A 25,025-nucleotide genomic window follows, 5' to 3' on the forward strand; every position below is an offset into this window, starting at 1 on the left:
TGGGATCACTAGTCTGGTGGTATATTATAACATAGGAGATACAGTAGGTCTATAAGTTACTGGGATCACCAGTCTGATGGTATATTATAACATAGGAGATACAGTATGTCTCAGTTACTGGGATCACCAGTCTGATGGTATATTATAACATAGGAGATACAGTAGGTCTATAAGTTACTGGGATCACTAGTCTGGTGGTATATTATAACATAGGAGATACAGTATGTCTCAGTTACTGGGATCACCAGTCTGGTGGTATATTATAACATAGGAGATACAGTAGGTCTCAGTTACTGGGATCACCAGTCTGGTGGTATGTTATAACATAGGAGATACAGTAGGTCTATAAGTTACTGGGATCACTAGTCTGGTGGTATATTATAACATAGGAGATACAGTAGGTCTCAGTTACTGGGATCACCAGTCTGGTGGTATATTATAACATAGGAGATACAGTAGGTCTCAGTTACTGGGATCACTAGTCTGGTGGTATATTATAACATAGGAGATACAGTATGTCTCAGTTACTGGGATCACCAGTCTGATGGTATATTATAACATAGGAGATACAGTAGGTCTCAGTTACTGGGATCACTAGTCTGGTGGTATATTATAACATAGGAGATACAGTAGGTCTATAAGTTACTGGGATCACCAGTCTGGTGGTATATTATAACATAGGAGATACAGTAGGTCTCAGTTACTGGGATCACCAGTCTGGTGGTATATTATAACATAGGAGATACAGTACGTCTCAGTTACTGGGATCACTAGTCTGGTGGTATATTATAACATAGGAGATACAGTAGGTCTCAGTTACTGGGATCACTAGTCTGGTGGTATATTATAACATAGGAGATACAGTAGGTCTCAGTTACTGGGATCACCAGTCTGATGGTATATTTATCATTTTATGTAGACTATATAGTTAGAAGACTCTAAAAGCTACCGGTTCAGTTTAATAATTGCACATGACGGTTTGATAAATACTGTGGACAGTCAGCCTGGAAGTCTAGAGACAGAAACTGTTGAAAGGTAAATATATATATGACATCCACGATCAAGGCAATAGATCAACACCTGATTATTATAACAACGTTATAAGCATTTCAATATTGCTATTAACAGATTGATAAATAACATGCCAAAATATCAAAGTCAACATCGTAGCCACGCAGTAGGGCATTTAAAACGTGTTCAAACCTACAGGGGCAGAGTGGGGTAGTTGGGGGTAGTTGGGGTCTAACCTACAGGGGCAGAGTGGGGGTAGTTGGGGGTAGTTGGGGTCTAACCTACAGGGGCAGAGTGGGGGTAGTTGGGGGTAGTTGGGGTCTAACCTACAGGGGCAGAGTGGGGGTAGTTGGGGGTATTTGGGGTCTAACCTACAAGGGCAGAGTGGGGTAGTTGGGGTCTAACCTACAGGGGCAGAGTGGGGTAGTTGGGGTCTAACCTACAGGGGCAGAGTGGGGGTAGTTGGGGTCTAACCTACAGGGGCAGAGTGGGGGTAGTTGGGGTCTAACCTACAGGGGCAGAGTGGGGTAGTTGGGGTCTAACCTACAGGGGCAGAGTGGGGGTAGTTGGGGTCTAACCTACAGGGGCAGAGTGGGGGTAGTTGGGGTCTAACCTACAGGGGAAGAGGGGGTAGTTGGGGTCTAACCTACAGGGGCAGAGTGGGCTAGTTGGGGTCTAACCTACAGGGGCAGAGTGGGGGTAGTTGGGGTCTAACCTACAGGGGAAGAGGGGGTAGTTGGGGTCTAACCTACAGGGGCAGAGTGGGCTAGTTGGGGTCTAACCTACAGGGGCAGAGTGGGGTAGTTGGGGTCTAACCTACAGGGGCAGAGTGGGGTAGTTGGGGTCTAACCTACAGGGGCAGAGTGGGGTAGTTGGGGTCTAACCTACAGGGGCAGAGTGGGGTAGTTTGGGTCTAACCTACAGGGGCAGAGTGGGGTGGTTTGGGGTAGTTTAGGTCTAACCTACAGGGGCAGAGTGGGGTGGTTTGGGGTAGTTGGGGTCTAACCTACAGGGGCAGAGTGGGGTGGTTTGGGGTAGTTGGGGTCTAACCTACAGGGGCAGAGTGGGGCAGTTGGGGGTAGTTGGGGTCTAACCTGCACTACATTAATAGATGATTATTAAAGTCCAGAGGTCTTCTCTCTGTCATGGCTTATCTGTCTGTGAGGTGTCTTCTGCTACATTCTCTGGCCTGGTCCAAAAACACGCCCTAGCCCCTTGTCTCCTAGCCCCTTGTCTCCTAGCCCATAAGCTCTTAGTCCCTAGACTCCTAGTCCCTTCTAGTTCTTACCTCGTTGTTGTGTGGAGTTCTGGATGAATCTGATAGCTGGGTAAGAAGCAATGATTGGAAGGGTATATGGAGGCCATATCTGATTGGTTGGAAGGGTATATGGAGGCCATATCTGATTGGTTGGAAGGGTATATGGAGGCCATATCTGATTGGAAGGGTATATGGAGGCCATATCTGATTGGAAGGGTATATGGAGGCCATATCTGATTGGTTGGAAGGGTATATGGAGGCCATATCTGATTGGTTGGAAGGGTATATGGAGGCCATATCTGATTGGAAGGGTATATGGAGGCCATATCTGATTGGAAGGGTATATGGAGGCCATATCTGATTGGTTGGAAGGGTATATGGAGGCCATATCTGATTGGTTGGAAGGGTATATGGAGGCCATATCTGATTGGAAGGGTATATGGAGGCCATATCTGATTGGAAGGGTATATGGAGGACATATCTGATTGGAAGGGTATATGGAGGCCATATCTGATTGGAAGGGTATATGGAGGCCATATCTGATTGGTTGGAAGGGTATATGGAGGCCATATCTGATTGGTTGGAAGGGTATATGGAGGCCATATCTGATTGGAAGGGTATATGGAGGCCATATCTGATTGGAAGGGTATATGGAGGACATATCTGATTGGAAGGGTATATGGAGGCCATATCTGATTGGAAGGGTATATGGAGGACATATCTGATTGGAAGGGTATATGGAGGCCATATCTGATTGGAAGGGTATATGGAGGACATATCTGATTGGAAGGGTATATGGAGGCCATATCTGATTGGAAGGGTATATGGAGGACATATCTGATTGGAAGGGTATATGGAGGCCATATCTGATCGGAAGGGTATATGGAGGCCATATCTGATTGGAAGGGTATATGGAGGACATATCTGATTGGAAGGGTATATGGAGGCCATATCTGATCGGAAGGGTATATGGAGGCCATATCTGATTGGAAGGGTATATGGAGGCCATATCTGATCGGAAGGGTATATGGAGGCCATATCTGATTGGAAGGGTATATGGAGGCCATATCTGATTGGTTGGAAGGGTATATGGAGGCCATATCTGATTGGAAGGGTATATGGAGGCCATATCTGATTGGAAGGGTATATGGAGGCCATATCTGATTGGAAGGGTATATGGAGGCCATATCTGATTGGTTGGAAGGGTATATGGAGGCCATATCTGATTGGAAGGGTATATGGAGGCCATATCTGATTGGAAGGGTATATGGAGGCCATATCTGATTGGTTGGAAGGGTATATGGAGGCCATATCTGATTGGTTGGAAGGGTATATGGAGGCCATATCTGATTGGTTGGAAGCGTATATGGAAGCCATCACACCATCTGGTTCCTTCAGGTCTGTGCTAACTGCTAACCAGGTGAGAGGCTAGGGGCTGTTTCTGGACCTCTTCCCATTGATTTATCCTGCAATTAATGTTGTGCAATTGGTAGCATGCCAGTTTGTCTTCTTCAAATGCCTCTAATCTAATTGCAGCAGTTAAAGTAATCAGATTACAGTACTTAGTTTGAGTAATCCAATAATTACTATTTTGGACAGGTGCATTTTAAAAGTAACCTCCCCAACCCTGCTTGTGCTACATTCTCTGGCCTCGTCCAGAAAGAAGCCCTAGTCCCTTATCCCCTAGCCCCATGTCTCCTAGTCCCTTATCCTAGCCCCATGTCTCCGAGTCCCTTATCCTAGTCCCTTGTCTCCTAGCCCCATGTCTCCTAGTCCCTTTTATTCCCTAACTGGTTGTTGTGTGCAGATCTAAAGGAATCACATAGCTGGCCGTAAGAAGCAATGATTGGAAGGATATATTTGTTATATGGAAGCCATATCTGATTGATTGAAAGGACATAATTGTTATATGGAGGCCATATCTGATTGATTGAAAGGATATATTTGTTATATGGAAGCCATATCTGATTGATTGGAAGGATATATTTGTTATATGGAAGCCATATCTGATTGATTGAAAGGATATATTTGTTATATGGAAGCCATATCTGATTGATTGATAGGATATATAGAAGCTGTCACACCGAGCTGATTCCTTCATGTCTGTGCTGACCAGGTGACAGAGGCCAGGTGTTGTTTCTGGACATTAGCCTCTCTTACCCTGGCCTAAAGGTCAAAGGCTAAAGGTCAGGTTGGCATTCAGCATGCATAAGGAGGGGGCTTCTCGAAGCCGGAGGGCCCGTAGACGGGGCCAGGGTAGAGGGCAGGGGCGTTGGGTGTTAGCATGTAACCCTGACCAGGGTCCTGGGAGCCAGTCTGGAAGGTGGGCTGGCTGGGGGCCTGGGCGGAAGGCTGGCTCTGGCTCTCCTCTGACGGAGAGGAGGGGGTTAGGGTCATCTCCAGGCCGGGCTGGGGGGTGGAGGGGGCCTGGTAACTGCTGTGGTGCTGAGAAAGACAGAGAGAGAGAAGAGGAGAGGAGAGGAGAGAGAGACAACAGAGGGGAGAGAGAGAGACAACAAATGGGAGAGAAGAGAGACAACAGAGGAGAGAGAGAGAGAGAGAGACCGAGGTTGAGAGAGAGAGACATAGAGAGAAGAGAGCGAGGAGAGAGAGACAACAGAGGAGAGAGAGAGACCGAGATCGAGAGACATAGAGAGAAGAGAGCGAGGAGAGAGACGACAGAGAGGAGACATTCATATCACTGGATGACGAGGAGATTTTACTTTTACGAAATACTATTGTAGTTGGGGTCTAACCTACAGGGGCAGAGTGGGGTAGTTGGAGTCTAACCTACAGGGGCAGAGTGGGGTAGTTGGGGTCTAACCTAGAGGGGCAGAGTGGGGTAGTTTGGAGTAGTTGGGGTCTAACCTACAGGGGCAGAGTGGGGTAGTTGGGGTCTACCCTACAGGGCAGAGTGGGGGTAGTTGGGGTCTAACCTGTAGCGACAGAGTGGGGTAGTTGGGGTCTAACCTACAGGGGCAGAGTGGGGTAGTTGGGGTCTAACCTGTAGCGGCAGAGTGGGGTAGTTGGGGGTAGTTGGGGTCTAACCTACAGGGCAGAGTGGGGGTAGTTGGGGTCTAACCTACAGGGGCAGAGTGGGGTAGTTGGGGTCTAACACACAGGGGCAGAGTGGGGTAGTTGGGGTCTAACCTACAGGGGCAGAGTGGGGTAGTTGGGGTCTAACCTACAGGGGCAGAGTGGGGTAGTTGGGGTCTAACCTACAGGGGCAGAGTGGGGTAGTTGGGGTCTAACCTACAGGGGCAGAGTGGGGTAGTTGGGGTCTAACCTACAGGGGCAGAGTGGGGTAGTTTGGAGTAGTTGGGGTCTAACCTACAGGGCAGAGTTGGGTAGTTGGGGTCTAACCTAAAGGGGCAGAGTGGGGTAGTTGGGGTCTAACCTACAGGGGCAGAGTGGGGTAGTTGGGGTCTAACCTACAGGGGCAGAGTGGGGTAGTTGGGGTCTAACCTACAGGGGCCGAGTGGGGTAGTTGGGGTCTAACCTACAGGGGCAGAGTGGGGTAGTTGGGGTCTAACCTACAGGGGCAGAGTGGGGTAGTTTGGAGTAGTTGGGGTCTAACCTACAGGGGCAGAGTGGGGTAGTTGGGGTCTAACCTACAGGGGCAGAGTGGGGTAGTTGGGGTCTAACCTACAGGGACAGAGTGGGGTAGTTGGGGTCTAACCTGTAGCAGCAGCGTGGGGTAGTTGGGGTCTAACCTACAGGGGCAGAGTGGGGTAGTTGGGGTCTAACCTACAGGGGCAGAGTGGGGTAGTTGGGGTCTAACCTAGAGGGGCAGAGTGGAGTAGTTGGGGGTAGTTGGGGTCTAACCTAGAGGGACAGAGTGGGGTAGTTGGGGTCTAACCTACAGGGACAGAGTGGGGTAGTTGGGGTCTAACCTACAGGGGCAGAGTGGGGTAGTTGGGTTCTAACCTACAGGGGCAGAGTGGGGTAGTTGGGGGTAGTTGGGGTCTAACCTACAGGGGCAGAGTGGGGTAGTTGGGGTCTAACCTACAGGGCAGAGCGGGGTAGTTGGGGTATTTTTTACCTGCATGGGCAAAGCGGGGTAGTTGGGGTAGGCGGGCAGGGCCTGTCCGTTGGGGCAGAAGCCAGCGTAGGTCACCACATGCTGGGTGGGGTTATACATGATATGGGGGGGTGGGGCGGGACTGGGGGACATCTGGGTGGCAGGAGCCTGAGACAGAAGGAGGGAGGGAGGGAGGGAGGGAGGGAGGGGGAAAGGGAGAGGGAAGGGGAGGGGAGGGAGAAAGAGAGAGGGAAGGGGAGGGGAGGGAGAAAGAGAGGGGAGAGGGAGGGAGGGGGAGAGCGAAGGGAGGGAGAGAGGGTGAAGGGAGAGGGGAGAGAAGGGGGAGTAGGAGGGGAAAAGAGAGGAGGGAGAAAGAGAGGGGAGAGGGGAGGGAAAGAGGGAGAGCGAAGGGAGGGAGAGGGGTGAAGGGAGAGGGGAGAGAAGGGGAGAGGGGAGGGAGGGGGAGAGAAGGGGGAAGGGAGAGGGGGAGAGGGGTCAGAGAAGGGGGAAGGGAGAGGGGGAGAGGGGGAGAGGGGGAGGGGGAGAAGGGGGAAGGGAGAGGGGAGAGAAGGGGGAAGGGAGAGGGGGAGAGGGAGAGAAGGGGGAAGGGAGAGGGGGGGAAGGGAGAGATTTGGAGAGGGGAGAGAAGGGGGAAGGGAGAAGGGAGAGAAGGGAGAGGGGGGGAAGGGGGAAGGAAGAGGGGTGGGAAGGGGGAAGAGAGAGGGTACGTATAGTTAGTGTAACCAATAACAAATGAAATATGTACCTAACAAACAGACGTGTGTTCTAGGTATTGTGTGTGTGTGTGTGTGTGTGTGTGTGTGTGTGTGTGTGTGTGTGTGTGTGTGTGTGTGTGTGTGTGTGTGTGTGTGTGTGTGTGTGTGTGCCCACCAGGTCCTTGTAAGCCCCCAGTATAGCAGCTGTGATGATTCCCAGGAACAGGCCCATTATGTTGAGCACCACACAGACCCACAGCAGACGATGGAGCTGGACCACATCCCAGCAGCTACTCACCCCCGTGAACTCATAGTAATGGGTGTGGTAGTCTGGACTGGAGGAGAGACAGGAGACAGAGTGAACTCATAGTGCTGGGTATGGTAGTCTGGACTGGAGGAGACAGAGTGAACTCATAGTAATGGGTATGGTAGTCTGGACTGGAGGAGAGACAGGAGACAGAGTGAACTCATAGTGCTGGGTATGGTAGTCTGGACTGGAGGAGACAGAGTGAACTCATAGTAATGGGTATGGTAGTCTGGACTGGAGGAGAGACAGGAGACAGAGTGAACTCATAGTGCTGGGTATGGTAGTCTGGACTGGAGGAGAGACAGGAGACAGAGTGAACTCATAGTAATGGGTATGGTAGTCTGGACTGGAGGAGAGACAGGAGACAGAGTGAACTCATAGTAATGGGTATGGTAGTCTGGACTGGAGGAGAGAGAGGAGACAGAGTGAACTCATAGTAATGGGTATGGTAGTCTGGACTGGAGGAGAGACAGGAGACAGAGTGAACTCATAGTAATGGGTATGGTAGTCTGGACTGGAGGAGAGAGAGGAGACAGAGTGAACTCATAGTAATGGGTATGGTAGTCTGGACTGGAGGAGAGAGAGGAGACAGAGTGAACTCATAGTAATGGGTGTGGTAGTCTGGACTGGAGGAGAGACAGGAGACAGAGTGAACTCATAGTAATGGGTATGGTAGTCTGGACTGGAGGAGACAGAGTGAACTCATAGTAATGGGTATGGTAGTCTGGACTGGAGGAGAGACAGGAGACAGAGTGAACTCATAGTAATGGGTGTGGTAGTCTGGACTGGAGGAGAGAGAGGAGACAGAGTGAACTCATAGTAATGGGTATGGTAGTCTGGACTGGAGGAGAGAGAGGAGACAGAGTGAACTCATAGTAATGGGTGTGGTAGTCTGGACTGGAGGAGAGAGAGGAGACAGAGTGAACTCATAGTAATGGGTATGGTAGTCTGGACTGGAGGAGACAGAGTGAACTCATAGTAATGGGTATGGTAGTCTGGACTGGAGGAGAGAGAGGAGACAGAGTGAACTCATAGTAATGGGTATGGTAGTCTGGACTGGAGGAGAGAGAGGAGACAGAGTGAACTCATAGTAATGGGTATGGTAGTCTGGACTGGAGGAGAGACAGAGTGAACTCATAGTAATGGGTATGGTAGTCTGGACTGGAGGAGAGACAGGAGACAGAGTGAACTCATAGTAATGGGTATGGTAGTCTGGACTGGAGGAGAGAGAGGAGACAGAGTGAACTCATAGTAATGGGTATGGTAGTCTGGACTGGAGGAGAGAGAGGAGACAGAGTGAACTCATAGTAATGGGTATGGTAGTCTGGACTGGAGGAGAGACAGGAGACAGAGTGAACTCATAGTAATGGGTATGGTAGTCTTGACTGGAGGAGACAGAGTGAACTCATAGTAATGGGTATGGTAGTCTGGACTGGAGGAGAGAGAGGAGACAGAGTGAACTCATAGTAATGGGTATGGTAGTCTGGACTGGAGGAGAGACAGGAGACAGAGTGAACTCATAGTAATGGGTATGGTAGTCTGGACTGGAGGAGAGAGAGGAGACAGAGTGAACTCATAGTAATGGGTGTGGTAGTCTGGACTGGAGGAGAGAGAGGAGACAGAGTGAACTCATAGTAATGGGTATGGTAGTCTGGACTGGAGGAGACAGAGTGAACTCATAGTAATGGGTATGGTAGTCTGGACTGGAGGAGAGAGAGGAGACAGAGTGAACTCATAGTAATGGGTATGGTAGTCTGGACTGGAGGAGAGAGAGGAGACAGAGTGAACTCATAGTAATGGGTATGGTAGTCTGGACTGGAGGAGAGACAGAGTGAACTCATAGTAATGGGTATGGTAGTCTGGACTGGAGGAGAGACAGGAGACAGAGTGAACTCATAGTAATGGGTATGGTAGTCTGGACTGGAGGAGAGAGAGGAGACAGAGTGAACTCATAGTAATGGGTATGGTAGTCTGGACTGGAGGAGACAGAGTGAACTCATAGTAATGGGTATGGTAGTCTGGACTGGAGGAGAGACAGGAGACAGAGTGAACTCATAGTAATGGGTATGGTAGTCTTGACTGGAGGAGACAGAGTGAACTCATAGTAATGGGTATGGTAGTCTGGACTGGAGGAGAGAGAGGAGACAGAGTGAACTCATAGTAATGGGTATGGTAGTCTGGACTGGAGGAGAGACAGGAGACAGAGTGAACTCATAGTAATGGGTATGGTAGTCTGGACTGGAGGAGAGAGAGGAGACAGAGTGAACTCATAGTAATGGGTATGGTAGTCTGGACTGGAGGAGACAGAGTGAACTCATAGTAATGGGTATGGTAGTCTGGACTGGAGGAGACAGGGTGAACTCATAGTAATGGGTATGGTAGTCTGGACTGGAGGAGAGACAGGAGACAGAGTGAACTCATAGTAATGGGTATGGTAGTCTGGACTGGAGGAGAGAGAGACAGAGTGAACTCATAGTAATGGGTATGGTAGTCTGGACTGGAGGAGAGACAGGAGACAGAGTGAACTCATAGTAATGGGTATGGTAGTCTGGACTGGAGGAGAGAGAGGAGACAGAGTGAACTCATAGTAATGGGTATGGTAGTCTGGACTGGAGGAGACAGAGTGAACTCATAGTAATGGGTATGGTAGTCTGGACTGGAGGAGAGAGAGGAGACAGAGTGAACTCATAGTAATGGGTATGGTAGTCTGGACTGGAGGAGAGACAGGAGACAGAGTGAACTCATAGTAATGGGTATGGTAGTCTGGACTGGAGGAGACAGAGTGAACTCATAGTAATGGGTATGGTAGTCTGGACTGGAGGAGAGAGAGGAGACAGAGTGAACTCATAGTAATGGGTATGGTAGTCTGGACTGGAGGAGAGACAGGAGACAGAGTGAACTCATAGTGCTGGGTATGGTAGTCTGGACTGGAGGAGAGACAGGAGACAGAGTGAACTCATAGTAATGGGTATGGTAGTCTGGACTGGAGGAGAGAGAGGAGACAGAGTGAACTCATAGTAATGGGTATGGTAGTCTGGACTGGAGGAGAGAGAGGAGACAGAGTGAACTCATAGTAATGGGTATGGTAGTCTGGACTGGAGGAGACAGAGTGAACTCATAGTAATGGGTATGGTAGTCTGGACTGGAGGAGAGAGAGGAGACAGAGTGAACTCATAGTAATGGGTATGGTAGTCTGGACTGGAGGAGAGAGAGGAGACAGAGTGAACTCATAGTAATGGGTATGGTAGTCTGGACTGGAGGAGACAGAGTGAACTCATAGTAATGGGTATGGTAGTCTGGACTGGAGGAGAGAGAGTGAACTCATAGTAATGGGTATGGTAGTCTGGACTGGAGGAGAGACAGGAGACAGAGTGAACTCATAGTAATGGGTATGGTAGTCTGGACTGGAGGAGAGACAGGAGACAGAGTGAACTCATAGTAATGGGTATGGTAGTCTGGACTGGAGGAGAGACAGGAGACAGAGTGAACTCATAGTAATGGGTATGGTAGTCTGGACTGGAGGAGAGACAGGAGACAGAGTGAACTCATTGTAATGGGTATGGTAGTCTGGACTGGAGGAGAGACAGGAGAGAGAGTGAACTCATAGTAATGGGTATGGTAGTCTGGACTGGAGGAGACAGGAGACAGAGTGAACTCATAGTAATGGGTGTGGTAGTCTGGACTGGAGGAGAGAGAGGAGACAGACAGTCACACACACACAGGTGTTTTTCCTTACCTCTCACAGTTGTACAGGTCACAGCAGTAGCAGGTGTTGCTCTTCATTCTCACTTTACACTCACTGTTGAATGAGCTGCACATCACCTACAGACAGACAGACAGACAGACAGACAGACAGACAGACAGACAGACAGACAGACAGACAGACAGACAGACAGACAGACAGACATACAGACAGACAGACAGACAGACAGACAGACAGAACAGAGACAAAGAGACATTGCTATGGCAGCAAAAAACAGAATGTGTCATTGTCAGTAGATGGTGCCAGAGAGCCCGATACCCCAACCAGCGAACCCGTCCCTAACCATAACCCCTAACTATGTATTATCTACCCCCATAACCCCTAACTATGTATTATCTACCCCCCCCATAACCCATAACTATGTATTATCTACCCCCCCATAACCCCTAACTATGTATTATCTACCCCCCTAACTATGTATTATCTACCCCCCCCATAACCCCTAACTATGTATTATCTACCCCCCATAACCCCTAACTATGTATTATCTACCACCCATAACCCCTAACTATGTATTATCTACCCCCCCATAACCCATGACTATGCATTATCTACCCCCCTAACTATGTATTATCTACCCCCCTAAATATGTATTATCTACCCCCCCATAACCCATAACTATGTATTATCTACCCCCATAACCCCTAACTATGTATTATCTACCCCCATAACCCCTAAATATGTATTATCTACCCCCCCATAACCCATAACTATGTATTATCTACCCCCCATAACCCCTAACTATGTATTATCTACCCCCCCATAACCCATGACTATGCATTATCTACCCCCCCATAACCCCTAACTATGTATTATCTACCCCCTAACTATGTATTATCTACCCCCCCCCATAACCCATAACTATGTATTATCTACCCCCATAACCCCTAACTATGTATTATCTACCCCCCCATAACCCATAACTATGTATTATCTACCCCCATAACCCCTAACTATGTATTATCTACCCCCCCCCATAACCCATAACTATGTATTATCTACCCCCCCATAACCCATAACTATGTATTATCTACCCCCCATAACCCCTAACTATGTATTATCTACCCCCCATAACCCCTAACTATGTATTATCTACCCCCCCATAACCCATAACTATGTATTATCTACCCCCCCATAACCCATAACTATGTATTATCTACCCCCCCATAACCCCTAACTATGTATTATCTACCCCCCCATAACCCCTAACTATGTATTATCTACCCCCCCATAACCCCTAACTATGTATTATCTACCCCCATAACCCCTAACTATGTATTATCTACCCCCCCGTAACCCCTATCTATGTATTATCTACCCCCCCATAACCCCTAACTATGTATTATCTACCCCCCATAACCCCTAACTATGTATTATCTACCCCCCCATAACCCATGACTATGTATTATCTACCCCCCCATAACCCATAACTATGTATTATCTACCCCCCCATAACCCCTAACTATGTATTATCTACCCCCCCATAACCCCTAACTATGTATTATCTACCCCCCCATAACCCCTAACTATGTATTATCTACCCCCCCATAACCCCTAACTATGTATTATCTACCCCCCATAACCCCTAACTATGTATTATCTACCCCCCCATAACCCATAACTATGTATTATCTACCCCCCCATAACCCCTAACTATGTATTATCTACCCCCCCATAACCCATGACTATGCATTATCTACCCCCCATAACCCCTAACTATGTATTATCTACCCCCATAACCCCTAACTATGTATTATCTACCCCCATAACCCCTAACTATGTATTATCTACCCCCCCATAACCCCTAACTATGTATTATCTACCCCCCCCCATAACCCATAACTATGTATTATCTACCACCCATAACCCCTAACTATGTATTATCTACCCCCCCCCATAACCCATAACTATGTATTATCTACCCCCATAACCCATAACTATGTATTATCTACCCCCCATAACCCCTAACTATGTATTATCTACCCCCCCCATAACCCATAACTATGTATTATCTACCCCCCATAACCCCTAACTATGTATTATCTACCCCCATAACCCCTAACTATGTATTATCTACCCCCCATAACCCATAACTATGTATTATCTACCCCCTAACTATGTATTATCTACCCCCATAACCCATAACTATGTATTATCTACCCCCCCCCATAACCCCTAACTATGTATTATCTACAACCCATAACCCCTAACTATGTATTATCTACCCCCCCATAACCCATAACTATGTATTATCTACCCCCCCCCCATAACCCCTAACTATGTATTATCTACCACCCATAACCCCTAACTATGTATTATCTACCCCCCCATAACCCATGACTATGTATTATCTACCCCCTAACTATGTATTATCTACCCCCCCCCCATAACCCATAACTATGTATTATCTACCCCCCCATAACCCCTAACTATGTATTATCTACCACCCATAACCCCTAACTATGTATTATCTACCCCCCCATAACCCCTAACTATGTATTATCTACCCCCTAACTATGTATTATCTACCCCCCCCCCCATAACCCATAACTATGTATTATCTACCCCCATAACCCCTAACTATGTATTATCTACCACCCATAACCCCTAAATATGTATTATCTACCCCCATAACCCCTAACTATGTATTATCTACCCCCCCATAACCCCTAACTATGTATTATCTACCCCCCCCCCCATAACCCCTAACTATGTATTATCTACCACCCATAACCCCTAAATATGTATTATCTACCCCCCCCCATAACCCCTAACTATGTATTATCTACCACCCATAACCCCTAAATATGTATTATCTACCCCTACATAACCCCTAACTATGTATTATCTACCCCCCCCATAACCCCTAACTATGTATTATCTACCCCTACATAACCCCTAACTATGTATTATCTCAGACTCTATAGATAGATCTATGCCCCCCCATAAACCATAACTATGTATTATCTACCCCCATAACCCCTAACTATGTATTATTTCAGACTCTAAAGACAGACCTACGTCCCCCCCCTCCACTATTAAAGGAATAGGGTGTTATTTCAGACTCTAAAGATAGACCTACGTCCCCCCCTCCACTATTAAAGGAATAGGGTGTTATTTCAGACTCTAAAGACAGACCTACGTCCCCCTCCACTATTAAAGGAATAGGGTGTTATTTCAGACTCTAAAGATAGACCTACGTCCCCCCTCCACTATTAAAGGAATAGGGTGTTATTTCAGACTCTAAAGATAGACCTACGTCCCCCCCTCCACTATTAAAGGAATAGGGTGTTATTTCAGACTCTAAAGATAGACCTACATCCCCCCCCCTCCACTATTAAAGGAATAGGGTGTTATTTCAGACTCTAAAGACAGACCTACGTCCCCCCCTCCACTATTAAAGGAATAGGGTGTTATTTCAGACTCTAAAGATAGACCTACGTCCCCCTCCACTATTAAAGGAATAGGGTGTTATTTCAGACTCTAAAGATAGACCTACGTCCCCCCTCCACTATTAAAGGAATAGGGTGTTATTTCAGACTCTAAAGACAGACCTACGTCCCCCCCTCCACTATTAAAGGAATAGGGTGTTATTTCAGACTCTAAAGATAGACCTACGTCCCCCCTCCACTATTAAAGGAATAGGGTGTTATTTCAGACTCTAAAGATAGACCTACGTCCCCCTCCACTATTTAAGGAATAGGGTGTTATTTCAGACTCTAAAGACAGACCTACGTCCCCCCTCCACTATTAAAGGAATAGGGTGTTATTTCAGACTCTAAAAACAGACCTACGTCCCCCCTCCACTATTAAAGGAATAGGGTGTTATTTCAGACTCTAAAGATAGACCTACGTCCCCCCTCCACTATTAAAGGAATAGGGTGTTATTTCAGACTCTAAAGATAGACCTACGTCCCCCCCTCCACTATTAAAGGAATAGGGTGTTATTTCAGACTCTAAAAACAGACCTACGTCCCCCCCTCCACTATTAAAGGAATAGGGTGTTATCTCAGACTAAAGATAGACCTACGTCCCCCTCCACTATTAAAGGAATAGGGTGTTATTTCAGACTCTAAAGACAGACCTACGTCCCCCCCTCCACTATTAAAGGAATAGGGTGTTATCTCAGACTAAAGATAGACCTACGTCCCCCCCTCCACTATTAAAGGAATAGGGTGTTATCTCAGACACAGGCTCAATCTCCATGGTAACACTGAACACGCTGTACTGAGTGGGAAGGGAAAGATCCGCCCCACGACGTTTACTAACTCTGTCAAGACTTCATCGAGCTTTAATGCATTCTGAAAGTCATAAGCAAGCATTCAACGTTTTTCACACACATTATACTTAGGAAGGAGGTGTGTGTGTGGTGGGAGGTGGAGGTGTGTGTGTGGTGAGGGGGGTGTGTGTGGAGGAGGTGTGTGTGTGGTGAGGGGGGTGTGTGTGGAGGAGGTGTGTGTGTGTGTGGAGGAGGTGTGTGTGTGTGGAGAAGGTGTGTGTGTGTGGAGGAGGTGTGTGTGTGTGGAGGAGGTGTGTGTGTGGTGGGGTGTGTGTGTGGTGGGGGGGGTGTGGTGGGGGGGTGTGTGTGGAGGAGGTGTGTGTGTGGTGGGGTGTGTGTGTTGTGGGGTGTGTGTGGTGTGTGTTTGTGGTGGGTGTGTGTGTGGTGGGTGTGTGTGTGGTGGGGTGTGTGTGGTGGGGGGTGTGTGGAGGAGTGTGTGTGGTGGGTGTGTGTGTGTGGGGTGTGTGTGGTGGGGGGTGTGTGTGAGGAGGTGTGTGTGTGGTGGGGTGTGTGTATTGTGGGGTGTGTGTGGTGTGTGTTTGTGGTGGGTGTGTGTGTGGTGGGGGGTGTGTGTGTGTGGAGGACATGGGTGTGTGTGTGTGTGTGTGTGTGTGTGTGTGTGTGTGTGTGTGAGGAGGTGTGTGTGTATTGTGGGATGTGTGTGGAGGAGGTGTGTGTGTGGAGGCGGTGTGTGTGTGGAGGAGGTGTGTGTGTGTGTGGTGGGTGGGTGGGTGTGTGTGTGGTGGGTGTGTGTGTGGTGGGTGTGTGTGGTGTGTGTGTGTGGTGTGTATGTGTGTGTGCTCTGATTCACCTCAGTATAATAGTTGTCGTAGGCGTACCCTGACCCACTGGCGTAGAACTCACACCTGTCCTCCAGCAGAGGCCTCCTGTCCTGAGAGAGGAAACAGAGAGGAGATTCAAGTTGAAACTGACAGCATTTTAACAACATGAAATCTTATTAAAATGTGTTCATATATACACCCCCAGGAAGAATATGAATCATTAGATATGGTCATTTTGACGTTTTCATAAACTCTTAGAATGTTTGGGAATTACGTAGAGTAAGGCATATGTGAACATTCTATAGCAATATATAGTGGGAACATGGCTGTCTGTTTGGACAATTAATAGACACTGCAGGACATAAAACCTAATAACAGACCGGAGTCTACGCAGACTGGTCGGTGTGCTACAGCCAATCAGAGCTACAGTAGTCATATAGTTTCTGTGTCGGGGGGGCTAGGGTCAGTCTGTTATATCTGGAGTATTTCTCCTGTCTTATCTGGTGTCCTGTGTGAATTTAAGTATGTTCCGTCTAACTCTGTTTCTTTTCTCTCGGAGGACCTGAGCCCTAGGACCATGCCTCAGGACTACCTGGCCTGATGACTCCTTGCTGTCCCCAGTCCACCTGGTCGTGCTGCTGCTCCAGTTTCAACTGTTCTGCCTGCGGCTATGGAACCCTGACCTGTCCTGGACCTGCTGTTTGCGACTCTCTCTCTCTACCGCACCTGCTGTCTTTAACTCTGAAAGATCGACTATGAAAAGCCAAATTACATTTATCCCTGAGGTGCTGACCTGTTGCACCCTCTACAACCACTGTGACCTTGACCCTGCTGGTCATCTATGAACGTTTGAACATCTTGGCCATGTACTGTTATAATCTCCACTCGGCACAGCCAGAAGAGGACTGGCCACCCTTCAGAGCCTGGTTCCTCTCTAGGTTTATAATCTCCACTCGGCACAGCCAGAAGAGGACTGGCCACCCCTCAGAGCCTGGTTCCTCTCTAGGTTTATAATCTCCACTCGGCACAGCCAGAAGAGGACTGACAACCCCTCATAGCCTGGTTCCTCTCTAGGTTTATAATCTCCACTCGGCACAGCCAGAAGAGGACTGACCACCCCTCAGAGCCTGGTTCCTCTCTAGGTTTATAATCTCCACCCGGCACAGCCAGAAGAGGACTGACAACCCCTCATAGCCTGGTTCCTCTCTCGGTTTATAATCTCCACTCGGCACAGCCAGAAGAGGACTGACCATCCCTCAGAGCCTGGTTCCTCTCTAGGTTTATAATCTCCACCTGGCACAGCCAGAAGAGGACTGACCACCCCTCAGAGCCTGGTTCCTCTCTAGGTTTATAATCTCCACTCGGCACAGCCAGAAGAGGACTGACCACCCCTCAGAGCCTGGTTCCTCTCTAGGTTTATAATCTCCACCTGGCACAGCCAGAAGAGGACTGGCCACCCCTCAGAGCCTGGTTCCTCTCTAGGTTTATAATCTCCACCTGGCACAGCCAGAAGAGGACTGACCACCCCTCAGAGCCTGGTTCCTCTCTAGGTTTATAATCTCCACTCGGCACAGCCAGAAGAGGACTGACCACCCCTCAGAGCCTGGTTCCTCTCTAGGTTTATAATCTCCACCTGGCACAGCCAGAAGAGGACTGGCCACCCCTCAGAGCCTGGTTCCTCTCTAGGTTTATAATCTCCACTCAGCACAGCCAGAAGAGGACTGGCCACCCCTCAGAGCCTGGTTCCTCTCTAGGTTTATAATCTCCACCTGGCACAGCCAGAAGAGGACTGACCACCCCTCAGAGCCTGGTTCCTCTCTAGGTTTATAATCTCCACTCGGCACAGCCAGAAGAGGACTGACCACCCCTCAGAGCCTGGTTCCTCTCTAGGTTTATAATCTCCACTGGCACAGCCAGAAGAGGACTGACCACCCTCAGAGCCTGGTTCCTCTCTAGGTTTATAATCTCCACCTGGCACAGCCAGAAGAGGACTGGCCACCCCTCAGAGCCTGGTTCCTCTCTAGGTTTATAATCTCCACTCGGCACAGCCAGAAGAGGACTGGCCACCCCTCAGAGCCTGGTTCCTCTCTAGGTTTATAATCTCCACTCAGCACAGCCAGAAGAGGACTGGCCACCCCTCAGAACCTGGTTCCTCTCTAGATTTATAATCTCCACCTGGCACAGCCAGAAGAGGACTGACAACCCCTCAGAGCCTGGTTCCTCTCTAGGTTTATAATCTCCACCTGGCACAGCCAGAAGAGGACTGACCACCCCTCAGAGCCTGGTTCCTCTCTAGGTTTATAATCTCCACTCGGCACAGCCAGAAGAGGACTGGCCACCCCTCAGAGCCTGGTTCCTCTCTAGGTTTATAATCTCCACCTGGCACAGCCAGAAGAGGACTGGCCACCCCTCAGAGCCTGGTTCCTCTCTAGGTTTATAATCTCCACTCGGCACAGCCAGAAGAGGACTGGCCACCCCTCAGAGCCTGGTTCCTCTCTAGGTTTATAATCTCCACCTGGCACAGCCAGAAGAGGACTGACCTCCCCTCAGAGCCTGGTTCCTCTCTAGGTTTATAATCTCCACCTGGCACAGCCAGAAGAGGACTGACAACCGCTCATAGCCTGGTTCCTCTCTAGGTTTATAATCTCCACCTGGCACAGCCAGAAGAGGACTGGCCACCCCTCAGAGCCTGGTTCCTCTCTAGGTTTATAATCTCCACTCGGCACAGCCAGAAGAGGACTGGCCACCCCTCAGAGCCTGGTTCCTCTCTAGGTTGCTTCCAAGGTTCCTGCCTTTCTAGGGAGTTTTTCATAGCCACCGTGCTTCTACATCTGCATTGTGTGCTGTTTGCTGATTTAGGCTGTGGGTTTCTTCATAGCAATTTGTGACATTAGCTGATGTAAATCAGGCATCTGTTTTTTATATTCAATACATTTTCCCAAAAAAAAATCAAAAAACGCTTTGTCATTATGGGGTATTGTGTGTAGATTGCTGAGGATTTGTTTTTATTTAATCAATTTTAGAATAAGGCTGTAACGTAACAAAACGTGGAAAATGTCAAGGGGTCTGAATACTTTCTGAAGGTATTTAAGGTGTATTTTGTGGCTTTTTGCGAATGCGTTCTAATGATCTAAATCGGCGCTGGTCATAATGCCTGTAAACACACAGTCCAGTTCATAGTGAATGATGGCAGGTCCTACTGCCTGTAAACACACAGTCCAGTTCATAGTGAATGATGACAGGTCCTACTGCCTGTAAACACACAGTCCAGTTCAAAGTGAATGATGACAGGTCCTACTGCCTGTAAACACACAGTCCAGTTCATAGTGAATGATGACAGGTCCTACTGCCTGTAAACACACAGTCCAGTTCATAGTGAATGATGGCAGGTCCTACTGCCTGTAAACACACAGTCCAGTTCATAGTGAATGATGACAGGTCCTACTGCCTGTTAACACACAGTCCAGTTCATAGTGAATGATGACAGGTCCTACTGCCTGTTAACACACAGTCCAGTTCATAGTGAATGATGACAGGTCCTACTGCCTGTAAACACACAGTCCAGTTCATAGTGAATGATGACAGGTCCTACTGCCTGTAAACACACAGTCCAGTTCATAGTGAATGATGACAGGTCCTACTGCCTGTAAACACACAGTCCAGTTCAAAGTGAATGATGGCAGGTCCTACTGCCTGTAAACACACAGTCCAGTTCATAGTGAATGATGACAGGTCCTACTGCCTGTAAACACACAGTCCAGTTCAAAGTGAATGATGGCAGGCCCTACTGCCTGTAAACACACAGTCCAGTTCAAAGTGAATGATGGCAGGTCCTACTGCCTGTAAACACACAGTCCAGTTCAAAGTGAATGATGGCAGGCCCTACTGCCTGTAAACACACAGTCCAGTTCATAGTGAATGATGGCAGGTCCTACTGCCTGTAAACACACAGTCCAGTTCAAAGTGAATGATGGCAGGTCCTACTGCCTGTAAACACACAGTCCAGTTCAAAGTGAATGATGGCAGGCCCTACTGCCTGTAAACACACAGTCCAGTTCATAGTGAATGATGACAGGTCCTACTGCCTGTAAACACACAGTCCAGTTCATAGTGAATGATGGCAGGCCTTACTGCCTGTAAACACACAGTCCAGTTCATAGTGAATGATGGCAGGTCCTACTGCCTGTAAACACACAGTCCAGTTCATAGTGAATGATGACAGGTCATGAGACAAGACTACCTGTAAACACACAGTCCAGTTCATAGTGAATGACGGCAGGCCCTTTGTTTTTAATTTTTCTCCCCAATTTCGTGGTATCCAATTGGTAGTTACAGTCTTGTCTCATCGCTGCAACTCCCGTACGGACTCGGGAGAGGCGAAGGTCAAGAGCCGTGCGTCCTCCGAAGCACGGTCCCGGTCGCGGCCGGCTGTGACAGAGCCTGGACTCGAACCCAGAATCTCCAGTGGCACAGCTAGCACTGTGATGCAGTGCCTTAGACCACTGCACCACTCGGGAGGCCCTGGCAGGCCCTTGTGGCAAAAGGCTTGTTTGCAAAAATCAATCAATCAAATGTATTTATAAAGCCCTTTTTACATAAGTATTCAGACCCTTTGCTATGAGACTCGAAATTGAGCTCAGGTGCATCCTGTGTCCATTGATCATCTTTGGGATGTTTCTACAACGTGATTGGAGTCCATCTGTGGTAAATTCAATTGATTGGACATGACTTGGAAAGGCACACACCGGTCTATAAATCCCACAGTTGACAGTGCATGTCAGAGCTAAAACCAAGCCATGATGTCGAAGGAATTGTCCGTAGAGCTCCGAGACCGGATTGTATCGAGGCACAGATCTGGGGAAGGGAACCAAAAAATATCTGCAGCATTGAAGGTCCCCAAGAACACAGTGGCCTCCATCCTTCTTAAATGGAAGATGTTTGGAACAACCAAGACTATTCCTAGACCTGGCTGCCCGGCCAAACTGAGCAATCGGTGGAGAAGGGTCTTGGTCAGGGAGGTGACTAAGAACCGGATGGTCACTCTGACAGAGCTCTAGAGTTCCTCTGTGGAGATGGGAGAACCTTCCAGAAGGACAACCATCTCTGTAGAGCTCCACCAATCAGGCCTTTATGGTAGAGTGGCCAAACGGAAGCCACTCCTCAGTCCTCCAATGACAGGACATCCTCCTAGCAGCTAGCTAGCTAGCTAACGCTAGGCTCTGTGTTTTTAGCTTGCTACGTAAATAGATACGCTAGCCTCTTAGCCACATTGACTGACTTGTGATCATTGCCCCTTGCTAGTGTGGTTGTATTGACATTCCCAACCTTAGTTACAGTCGTTCGTTTTTTGTTAAAGAACATTGAGTCGTTGAAAGTGAAACAGTGCATCGTGAATGGAGGCAGCAAACTATGTACCAGGCCAGCTGGGATTTACAACCCGATAGCAATCAAATAAAATACATGTATTGGTGAATGATATGAATCATGCATTGAACTGCATCTATCTATTCTGCCCACAATGCCTTAGTGTACATCATGGAATGTTGAGTCACATGGAAGCTGGGAATTGGATATTTTTGACTGATGATATGAGTGTCTGTGGTACGCAAACCAAAGAGTATAATTGACCTGATTTGGGTTTTAGGAATGAAACTGTGCAATGTTCTTCTAGATGCTTCGAGTCAGTTTTATTGTTCTCCGATGTTACACAATATAATGAATGTGTTGTAGTACAGGAGGTTGATGTGTTTAGACATGTGTGTTCTCTTGACTATGATTAATGCCATTTGACAATATACACACCAGCAGATGACTGGAGGTCAGCTACAGAAAGCTTTCAAAATGGGCAGCTAAAAGAAAATGTCCTCGGTAACTCCTATGCCTCAATGTGCTATGTACTGACTTTTCTAACCTCCAGTTTCACCGTAACATGTATATGTTGCTGCCACCAGCCCCACATTGAAAGTATTACAGGGCAGCAGTCTCTTATAATATAATAATAATAATAATAATATATCCCATTTAGCAGACGCTTTTGTCCAAAGCGACTTACAAGTCGCTGGGGCCACTACTTTTACATATGGGTGGCCCCAGCGGGAATCGAACCCACGACGCTTGGCGTTGCAAGCGCCATGCTCTACCGACTGAGCCAGAGATTCTCTTGTTTTTCTGCATCAAACTAAACAGAAATCGCCACAATTAGTGCCTTTTGTGCCCTTTAGGTCTCCTTGGCTATTGCTGTTATCTGTCCCTTCATCTCACAGCACTTTTCTCAGTCTGGTCGTGTCTTTCGGACGGTCTGATGACACACGTGCTGCATTGAATACTGTAACTACAGCAGAGGTACTTGTTCAATTCCTACCTTAATTAAAAGGAAACAAGAGGTTTCTTCACCAGCGTCAATAATCCAGAGTAATACAGATGTGAAATGTAAACAACTGCATCCCGATGAGATTCGGTTTCACGTGGCGATATTCAGATGAACAATGTCTTTGTGCATCTACATTGCTGCTGTTTGGGGTTTCAGGCTGGGCTTCTGTACAGCCCTTTGGGACATCTACTGGTGTGAAAAGGGCTTTATAAATACATTTGATTGATTGATTGATTGATTGATTGAGTGTCTGTTTGTTTCATATCTGCAAATTAGTTAAAACACTGTCGGTCCCACTTTAAGGCTGTGTTAAAAGTAGTGCACTATCTAGGGAAAAGGGGGCTGTTTGGGAGGCAACCTAGCATTCTGTAGCTTGTCTTGTCTCAGAGTGAAGGGATGTTAGTGTTATTATGGGATGTTCAATCGGTCTTAACTGGGCTGTCGTCACAGGCTGTCAGACCAGAGCACCCACAATGCCGGGCAGGGCGAGTGCTCAGATAGATTGGTCTGATTTGACTGTTGCCATGTGAATAACGACAGAGCGGTGACGAGGACAGTTGGCCACGGAGACGAGAGACCAAAGTTCCATCTGATTGTTTCTACAAAGTTTCATTACCGGAGTCAGCCTGAGCAGAGGGTGTGTGTGTGTGCGTGTGTGCGTGTGTGTGTGTGTGTGTGTGTGTGTGTGTGTGTGTGTGTGTGTGTGTGTGTGTGTACTGACTATGAACTCAGCCGCGATGATTCCGTCCACGATGGCACAGAAGAAGGAAGCGATGACTCCCATACTGATGAAGATGATGGCTGCCATGAGCTGCAGGAGGAAGAGAGGGAGAGGAGAAGAGGGAGAAGAGAGAGGAAGGAGGGGAGGAGGAGGAGAGAGAGAGAGAGGAAGGAAGGAAAGGGAGGTAAGGGGGAGAGGAGGAGAAAGAGAGGGAGAGGAGAAGGGGGAGGAGGAGGGGGGAGAAGGAGAGGAAGAAGAGGAGGGGAGGAGGAGAGAGAGAGGGAGAGGAGAAGGGGGAGGAGGAGGGGGGAGAAGGAGAGGAAGAGAGGAAGAAGAGGAGGTAAGGAGGAGAAGCGAGGAGGAGAGGGAGAGAAAGAGAGAAGTAGAATTAGTAAGTGTAATGCACATAACACCCCGACACACAAACACAGCCAGTGCCCCAGGATTACGTAAATGCCCTTGCCTCAGATGATTGTGTTGCCTGGATGAGGACTGGGGTACTAAAGGAAATGTACAGCTCTCTGCTTCCTGCCTCGTCAGGCAGAGGTACTTTATGGGTTGTTTAGTGTCCTCCAATCAGAGTGGGCCAACGGGACGACCCTTCTACACAGGGAAGGTCAATCTCATTCCCCCAATCTGATTCACCAACACACACACCTTAACACATCAATCTGATTCACCAACACACACACCTTAACACATCAATCTGATTCACCAACACACACACCTTAACACATCAATCTGATTCACCAACACACACACCTTAACACATCAATCTGATTCACCAACACACACACCTTAACACATCAATCTGATTCACCAACACATACACCTTAACACATCAATCTGATTCACCAACACACACACCTTAACACATCAATCTGATTCACCAACACACACACCTTAACACAGACTGTCTCTCTCACACACACACACGTCACATACTCATCCACGCACACACGCACCCACGCACCCACACACACACAAGCACACACACCTTTTCACAATCTCTTCTCACACACACACATGCACACACACACACAAACATGTTCACAAACTCACATACTCTGCCAAACACACACATCCTATGAAGACACATCCTAAACTCAGTGAAATCAATACAGCGTCATTCCACTGACAGGGAGAAAACCATTCCTGTTATAAACCCAGTCAGTTGGAAATGAGGGTTTTCTAGTCAAGGCCTGTTCATGGGAACATGACTGGTGGTCATTTTAATTCTTCAGCTCACTGAGTCACCATGATGGAGTGTGTGTGAGCACGTTGTACACACACACACACACACACACACACACACACACACACACACACACACACACACACACACACACACACACACTCTCTGACACAGACAGACACCCACACACACACACACACACACACACACACACACACACACACACACACACACACACACACACACACACACACACACACACACACACTGCCCATCCAACCCCAGCAGACCCGATCACAGATGGGTGTTCATCAAGTTGATATTGTAAAGCGTTTTAACTGCCTCCCAATCCCTCCTAGCAGACTGGTGCTGTGCTGATGGCCGTGTGCTTTTCCTGTACCTCCTTACTGCCCAGCTTTCATCCCTCCCTGCCGTGACACTCTCTATCAATGGAGATACACATGTTCCTCAAGACTCTCTTTTTACTCAAGGTGAAAATCTGAATCCAACAGAAGCCTTAATACACACAAAGTCCTCTCATCTCCTCTCCTCTCATCTCTCCTCCTCCTCTCATCTCATCTCCTATCTCATCTCCTCTCCTA

At 48.1% G+C, this 25,025-nt stretch overlaps 1 protein-coding gene across 1 annotated transcript in view; it reads right to left on the reverse strand.

Moving 5' to 3' along the window:
- Positions 1–4,468: 4,468 nt before the first annotated feature.
- Positions 4,469–25,025, reverse strand: part of LOC135536450 (transmembrane protein 255B-like) — a 29,230-nt gene continuing 8,673 nt past the window's right edge. Inside the window, exons 4-9 of the mRNA XM_064962793.1 lie at positions 23,229–23,318; positions 16,167–16,247; positions 11,050–11,135; positions 7,182–7,341; positions 6,312–6,458; positions 4,469–4,714 (exon numbers count right to left, since the gene is read on the reverse strand). Of these exons, the coding sequence (XP_064818865.1) occupies positions 4,469–4,714; positions 6,312–6,458; positions 7,182–7,341; positions 11,050–11,135; positions 16,167–16,247; positions 23,229–23,318 (810 nt within the window). The remainder of the gene's footprint in view (positions 4,715–6,311; positions 6,459–7,181; positions 7,342–11,049; positions 11,136–16,166; positions 16,248–23,228; positions 23,319–25,025) is intronic.

The sequence above is a fragment of the Oncorhynchus masou genome, unplaced genomic scaffold (genome assembly GCF_036934945.1).
Source record: "Oncorhynchus masou masou isolate Uvic2021 unplaced genomic scaffold, UVic_Omas_1.1 unplaced_scaffold_621, whole genome shotgun sequence".
NCBI classification, from domain to species: Eukaryota; Metazoa; Chordata; class Actinopteri; order Salmoniformes; family Salmonidae; genus Oncorhynchus; species Oncorhynchus masou.